Source organism: Macrobrachium nipponense, chromosome 11, assembly GCF_015104395.2.
Source record: "Macrobrachium nipponense isolate FS-2020 chromosome 11, ASM1510439v2, whole genome shotgun sequence".
Classification (NCBI taxonomy): domain Eukaryota; kingdom Metazoa; phylum Arthropoda; class Malacostraca; order Decapoda; family Palaemonidae; genus Macrobrachium; species Macrobrachium nipponense.
In genome coordinates this window covers 72,534,181-72,542,892 of record NC_061087.1, presented here as the reverse complement: position 1 = coordinate 72,542,892, position 8,712 = coordinate 72,534,181, and the positions used below count along the sequence as shown (strand labels likewise).

The 8,712-nt window shown below is 36.4% G+C and overlaps 1 protein-coding gene across 1 annotated transcript; it reads left to right on the top strand.

Moving 5' to 3' along the window:
- The first annotated feature begins 580 nt into the window (after nt 1-580).
- LOC135209053 (uncharacterized) lies at nt 581-7,348 on the top strand. Its single transcript, XM_064241619.1, has 2 exons — nt 581-808; nt 7,202-7,348. Exons 1-2 carry the CDS (start codon nt 581-583, stop codon nt 7,346-7,348), a joined length of 375 nt encoding a protein of 124 aa, XP_064097689.1.
- The last annotated feature ends 1,364 nt before the right edge of the window (nt 7,349-8,712 follow it).

The window sequence follows — 8,712 nt, the reverse complement described above, 5'->3', positions numbered from 1 at the left end:
ATTATACCTGACCACTACCATACACCTAGTTTTACATCACTCTGACTTGTGTTCTTGATTAAGAGGTCGGCAATAATGTTAAAAACTACTATTGGAATAATACTTTGAACATTTTATCTAAATTGATAATAACATAAGGACTAACAATTTTACCTCTCCTGAGAAAGGAAAATTAGTTTCTCTTGTTGGTTATGAAGTAATAAAAAACTATATATAAGAAATAAAGAAAAAATTCGCAAATTACAAACAATGGAGGAAAGTAATGGAGGACAGGATTAAAGAACAGTAGAGAGAAGACTGCATCAAAAGTTTTAATGAAGATCAAGACTCCGAGACAGTATGGACAAGACTGAACTGAGTAGACGAATTTAAGTACCTGGGATCAACAGTAGAAATTTGGATGTAGAAATAACACAGTGCAGGCTGGATGGAATAACTGGAGAAAGATGTCAGGTGAAACAAAATGAAGGTTAAAGGAAGAGTGTATAAGACAGTGCTGAGACCAGCTTTGATGTATGGAGCAGAAACATGGCCGGTAAAGTGAGTGCTAGAGAAGAAATTGGATGCTGTAGAAATGAGAATGCCTAGGTGGAAGTGTGGAGTAACAAAAATCGACAGGGTCAAGAATGAAAGAATAAGAGGAACTACTCAATACGCCGAACTATCAAAGAAGGACCAGGAAAGAAGACTGCAGTGGTATCAGTGGTATGGCCACGAGATGAGAGGGGATGAAACATATGTAGGGAGGGATAGTGTGCAGACGGAGGTGCCTCCTGGTGGGAGAGCGAGAGAGGACCGAGAAGCGAAGGTGGATGGATGTCATTAAAGAAGACCTGCAAAACAAACAATCGTCAGAGGACGATGTGTTTGACCGAGCCACGTAGAGGAAAGCCGTCAGAAACATCGACCCCACATATAAGTGGAAAAAGAGGCAGAGAGAAAAGAAGACAGATTACGACAAATCATATGGCCGGAATAACAGACGGGATATTTATGATTAATATTTTGCAAGTATCCGTACAATCTCTCAATATCACGAGAGCAGAATTTTGTAGAAGATAATTCACTCTAATGCGTTGGTATATATATATATATATATATATATATATTTTTATATATATATATATATATATAAAATATATATATTAGAAACTTTGTAATTCGGAAAACATGAAATTCGCCTTTGTGGCCAAATAAGAGCCATTAAAGTTAGAAATTAAAAAGACATCGACAAGTCCCTCTCCTTAGGATAATGATGAATACTCATTTCCATTATCAATAACAATGGTTCTTTAATTCTTTTGGAAGTCTAATCGTTATCGTTTTATTTTATACTTCACACAGAATGGAAGGTGATCCTCAGAAACTCCGGCGTTTTGCAATTAACCTATTTTCAGCAATAGTATGCCTGTATTGACAATAACGCCTTCAAAACATTTCATAGTACATGGAAATACGTTTCACCTCCAACATTTGTTTAATGGAACTATTGATATAAAGATCTATATAAAAAAAAAAAGTCCCTTGTCCCCCTCAATAAATGGCGCCATCGATAAAAGGGGAGAAATTTATATTCCTTCCCGCTTGTTCCAGCCGCTATCACTACATATTGTCACTACAACAAACCATGAATACTGATAATATTAACTTATATATTATCCTTCCTCGTTTCCTATCTTCTGGCACATTTTAAAATTCAGGCGGAAGAATTTAGCTTCATTAAAACAAGAACTGCTCAATAGAGTGATACAAGCAATATACAATAGCAATATAAAAGTGATATGACAACCAATAGCCACACACACGAACACAACACACACACACACACACACACACACACACACACACATATATATATATATATATATATATATATATATATTTTATATATATGAGAGAGAGAGAGAGAGAGAGAAGAGATAGAGAGAAGGAGGAGAGAGAGAGAGAGAGAGAGAACAGCTGATGATGTTTTTAATTGTATTGAAAATACATTTTTTTTTACTAAGCCAGTAGGTCTTTACTCTTCATTCTTCCTACGAGGCTTGAAGTAAGTTTGAATTTATTTTTAGTGGTAAACTATCGTGATTTTTTTAGATGGTTTTTGTAAAATTTTCGGTAAAATCGTAACTCTTGTGTCAACTTAAAATCATTACGGTAGAAAACCATAAGCCATTTATTTTTCTATTTTTAACAACTGTGCCATTTCCGATTGTAATGTTTTGCTTCATAACAAATATATTAATAATGTTTTGGCAAGTGTTTTACGTACTAAAGAAATTAATGGAACTGAAGAGTTATTATTTAGAATTTGCTATCATATTTTTATAGGACCATATCTATCATGAGAGCATTTCACTACAAAATGAAATAACTTATTTTTATAGTAATAAATAATAATTCATGTGACAAAGATATTCCGGTATTTTTCCTTAAACAAGTATTTCCGTTCCTGCGTCAAATAATAATCTATTGGTAGAAGCAGGGAGGATTTTAGCCTTCTTGTGTCCTTATTAGAAATCTTAGTTGCACGTTCAGTGTGACACCAGATCTCCATTAGTCCAATATTTGTCTGAGGATTTTTAATTCTGACATAAAAGAAATGTGATGCCAAATCATACCTTGGACCAGATGTGGCCAAACAGTCGATTACGGCCTCTTGTTTGGTCGATCGCCGTTCCCCCACAATTCTAGATAAACAAACAAAAACATAAGCATATATATATATATATATATATATATATATATATATATATATATATATTATATATATATATATATATATACGTGAGTCAATTGTAATCATGTTTTATCGTACTATGACGATACTTTACAATTTTTTTCCCACGTGATTATATAGTATGGTAGATACTAAAAGAGTTCCAGTCTTTACAGTAGATCTCGGAGTCCGGAAGTCTGGCCACAGCTGCCATAAACCATTGAAGGAACATGGTCATTTAGATTCTGATTTTCTCGACATAAAAAAGTGGGATTTGGGGGGGGGCGGATTTCACGAAATTATCCCTAAGTGTTAATTTCAAGACTAAGTGATAAAAATTCTCTCTCTCTCTCTCTCTCTCTCTCTCTCTCTCTCTCTCTCTCTCTCTCTCTCTCTGTTATTATGTGTTGGCTCGTGTATATGTTTTTGTCTCATACTAGTAAATTATTTCTTAGTGCTGGATTAGGATTTCAAAATAAAGAAGTGGGTATATGAAAAAAAATGAAGATCTTTAACAGTAAGAGCTTTTGAATGAAAGGGGAAAGTAAAATGAATCGTGCAACTATGCGACAACCTTGCATCACTAAACCACTGCCATAAGGTAGTTTACATTTAAGTTAATTTAACTAAATACATTTCACGTTCCCGTTTTAGCAAGCAACTTTATTGGTTATTAAAGTCATGATTTTACTGATCCAAAAATATTCGCCTATCTGGAGATAAGAGGGTCAAATTAATTGCTGTTGATTATCTTAGATCTCAATTCATAGTCCCTGCCTGACAGACATCAAATCCGTATCCAATCTCGGATATTCAGAAAGGCAATTAAACTAAATTCGATACCAACTAATGGATGTTTCCGTTACAGTTAACTGTGATAACGCTATTTCACTGAGACAACTGGAGCGTATTATCTTATTAACTGGTATACACAACATAAAATAAGGGAGGCATTTATTATAAATTAGTCATTTTTTCCTTTTAAAAATTAAAAATGAAAAGCGCGTTTAGGAGAGAGAGAAAAAAGAACTAGATAAATCTCTGGCATCAGATATAGGCTAGCGCTGCTAACAGATTTTGAAAGATGTAAAGCAACGGAAGGATTTTCTACTACACATAACAAGTAAATTATTAGCAGATTTTTCGTTTTTAGCACTTCACCGAAAACGAATTCAAGAGACTTTGTATTCCTTTAATCAATTAAAATCGTTTGCAGCTTTTGTATCAAGGCTCACGAAAGCTTTTATAAAGAATGTGATTCTAATTGGTGGTTAGTCAGAATAAAACTGAAGTCATCGTGAGAAGAGCAGACGTTCCTCATGTCTCTACAACTTTCCATATATAACCGAACCAAACCACGGCTTCGGTGAGAGAATCATGACTCACGTGATTAGAGAGAAAAGATGAACATTTTTCACTCCGAAGCGACAGGAAATACTAAATACATGACTGGACTAGAGACACAAAAGCAGTACACGTGGTTGAATGCTTGCTCTACGGAAAACTTTGCAACTAAGCAATGAATTTTTCTTTTTCTCTGCTGATTAAGAAAACTTTTCAAACTACCCAAGTGATCACACTATCGACACAGAACGCCGTGATCGAGAAAAATACAAAATCCCGAGTGGGACAAATAGAAAGGACGGCCATCGTTCGTTTCCACTTAAGAGATTAAGACCTAAGGACCAAAGAAAAGGAAAATGATAAAGAGGACCGATTACCAGAGCTGGGAACAACTAGAAAACAGAGGCTTGCAGAGCAACAATAGGAAGAGGAGTTGGCAGCAACTGACTGAAAATAAAAGGTTAGTATCTGCGACGTACAGGAAAGAAAAATGATGAGATAGAGAACTTTTCAAGGGGCTGCGAGGAGGCTAAAGGCCTCATGGAAGAGCAGCTACTAAAAGAACACCAAGAGAAGTTATATACTTCAACGGGAGGAAAAAAGAAGAGAAACGCAAAAAGTACCAAGTGTAGTAGGAAGGTCAAATGGAAGAAGCCAAGCGCACAGTTAAAATTCATTCAAGTTTCACTTGCAAAGCAGAAACTCTCAAGGGCTGAGAGCAGCGTGAAATGGACGGTGAACGACAGAGGATCAAAGTGGAATAGGAAATATATGCACGACTGAAAATGAACCACGGTGTCAAAAAAAAACTGTTCATCCAAAAATCCTAATTGCTGTTCGATTTCTCCACTGTTTGAGGTAGAGGGGGTCACTAGTCTCCATATGTTCCAAGAAATTTAAATGCGTCATTCCTATTATGAATAATAAAAGTGTGAATATTTCATCTCCTCTGTATCATTTCATTCCTACGCAAATCAGCAACTTTCTTTTGACTTTGAAGTGTTACCTTATACAAATTTCAATTCTCAATGTATACCTGGAATTTTGAATAAATGCTTGTTATGGTGACCGTACAGCATTGTTTATACATCAGTGTAGGTAATGCTAACGAGTCTTATGCAATATACGGACTGCAGGAATGCAGCATGCAAGATTGATGTGAAGAGCCGAATTCGTAGTAGTGTATATAAATGACATTTAATTTCTCCCGTGTGTTGTTAAAAAGGACATGCTGTGGATCTAATGTAACATTCAAAATGTTAACAAACAGGATTGTTGTTTAAATTAAAGGATGTGATTTCATAATAGAATATTGAAACTCTCTCTCTCCCTCTCTCTCTCTCTCTCTCTCTCTCTCTCTCTCTCTCTCTCTCTCTCTCTCTCTCTCTCGTCCCGCTTTCACCCATAAAATTACGTAGTTGCAAAGCTTTTATTTCCAAGGAAAAGAACACTATTAAAAGTGAACTTTATGTGGCTAGTGACTGTAATGACCACAGTTCCCTCTTAACTTCTCGTTTGGACCGAAAACTGATTCACAGCGCAAACAATTAATGGCCTGATAAGTGAGGCGTCATTATTCAGTAATGGATAATTCACTTCATAATGACGAACACAATGAGTGAAACCAAGGTAGGGACAAAACATGGGAGTCATTGAAGACAGTCCAAATGAATAAGGTACGAGGGTTTATGCATCTTGCAATTTCTTTGGTAGTGGTTTTAAAATCATTTGCCCATAAACAAATTTCGTTTAGATTTCATAGTCATGTGTTTCTAAAATAGGAGTCATTTCATTTTCCAACGTCCCGGAGCTTTTCTTGTTTAAAATTTAAACTCAACTGGCGATCAGACAAGAAAAATGTATTTCCATTATGCGCAAGGTAAGCCGAAACCTCCCATTTATTTCTGATCAATAAATTGTTTCTTTCAAAACGCAGCGTCAGAACCATTTAAATATATATATATATATATATATATATTATATATATATTATATATATTATATATATTATATACACAGTATATATATATATATATATATATATATATTATATATATATATATATATATATATATATATATATATATATATATATATATATATATATATATATATATATATAATATATAATATATACACAGTAGGTTAAATAATTATATATATATATATATATATATAATATATATAATATTATATATATATATATAACAGTAGTGCCTCAGGATACGAAATTAACCCATTCCAAAGTGGCCTTTGTAACCTGATTTTTTTGTATCTCGAACTACGTTTTACATGTAAATTGCCTAATTCGTTCCATGCCCTACAAAAACACCCCAGTAATTTTTATAATATATATATATCTAAATTGACCAATAAAACAATGAAATACAACAATTTGGACCTTTCAATATCTAAATCAACCTTTACTGTACCTGTAAATAAAGCGTAGTAGTGTACATGGTACAAGAAATACTGTACGTACATGTACATACATATGTAGTAAAATGTGGAACCTTACCTTTCTAGTGAGGCGATCTCCGAAAGTGGCGACAGAGGAGGAGGACAAATGGCAGAAAACATGAACACTTAACTTTACGAAACACATCAAAAAATGGCAAAAAACATTAACACTAAACTTTACGAAACACATTAACAAATGGCAGAAAGCATTAACACTTAAGTTTACAAACAACTTAAAATTAAATTTCTTTTTTTCTTTTTTTTTTTTGCCTTTTTCTGATTTTTACATTTTTTTTACTTTTTATACTTTATGTTTTTTTTTTACAAAATTTCAATTTCTTCACCACTTTCAACTTTCTTTTTTTGCGTATCACTTGGATCTCCCTGTTTGCTTACTACTACTAAAGGCCTCTAAAAAATAACTATCCAAGGAAGATTGCTTCTGCCTGCTTTTCAAAATGTTCCTGAAACGGCTCGGGCAAACGTCATCGAACTGCGCAAGCATACGGCCTGTGTAAGCCTTTTCAGGGTGTCTCTTTTCTACAAATGATTGCACTTTATGAAAAGCAGCTAGAGCATCCCTAATTTCTGCCAATGTCATAGGGTCCTCCTCCTCCTCCTCGCCACTGCTAGAGAACTCTTCTTTAACGACGTTACGTTGCATGGCCTCCAACTCCTTCAGGTCATCCGTCGTAAGCTCCTCTTGGTGCTCCTCGAGAAGTTAACTGATGTCGTCCACATCAACGACCAGCCCCATGGACTTGCTGAGTGCAACGATCTCGTCAAGATCTGGTTGCGAAACAGTTTCAGGATAATCCACTGTTTCTGAATCTGCATTAGCTTCGTCCACGTCGAATCCATAGAAGTCTCAGGCGGATACGGCATCAGGCCAGTTTCCTCCATGAAGAATTCAAGGCTCGCCTTGAAACCTCCTCCCAAGCTTGATCAATGAGTCAGATTCATATCACAACATCGAAATGCTCCTTCCAAAATTCACACAAGGTGAGGTTTGTGGTATCGGTGATGTCGAAACATCTCTTGAAAAGATGTTTTGTATACAGGAGGGTGAGCAGGGGCATTGTCCAACAACAGCAGACATTTCAGAGGGAGGCGCTTCTCTTCCAAGAATTTCTTCACTGTCGGGCCGAAACACAGATTTACCCACTCGGTGAACAAAAGTCTCGTTACCCACGATTTTGCATTAGCCCTCCACATCACTGGAAGCTTCTCCTTTAGGGGCTTGATCTTACAATCCCCACTGGCATTGGAACAAAGTGCGTGCCTAAGCCTATCTTTCATAGGCTTATGCCCAGGTATGCTCTTCTCTTCCTTCATGATGTACGTCCAACGAGGCACTTTTTTCCAAAAAAGGCCAGTCTCATCACAGTTGAAGACTTACTGAGAACCTTAGCTTTCCTTGATCGTCATCTCGTCAAACATCTTGATAAAGGCTTCGGCCGCTTTCGTGTCCGAGCTGGCAGCCTCCCCATGTCACACCACCAAATGGATGTCAGTCCGTTTACGGAATTTATCAAACCACCCCCGAGAAGCCTTGAAGTCAGGGGTTGCCGTCGATGTCCCTTCTCCGTGTTCTTCGGTCTGGAAAACCAGGTCACCAAAAATAGCACTGGCCTTGTGGCAGATTGCCATCTCGGTTATTGTATCGCCAGCAATTTCTTTGTCTTTATTCCATACAAGAAGCAGCCTCTCCATCTCATCATGCACGTGGCTCCTCTTGTTGGACAAAATAGTCACGCCCTTGGAAGGTGTAACTGCTTTGATGGCTTCCTTCTGCTTAAGGATGGTGCCTATCGTCGACGGATTTCGGCCGTATTCCTTAGCGATCACACTCAACCACATGCCAGCCTCATACTTTTTAATTATCTCCATCTTTGTCTCCATAGAAAGCATTCTCTTCTTTCCATGAACTTCAGCAACCTTCTTGGGACCCATGGCCAATTAAGTTAATTAAGTTCACACACAACACTATAAAGTATACAAGTATACAAAGAAAGAGAAATCACTAACACGAATTTACATAAACAAACGAAATATTTTAGAACGAACGAATTCCGCGTGCGCACGATAACGCTGATGTGACGAAATGGTCGAAGGACGCCTTTACATAGAGGGATGATGGGACAGATGCTGACCAATAGGAGAGCAGGATCTTACGGCAGTGACTAGTATCAG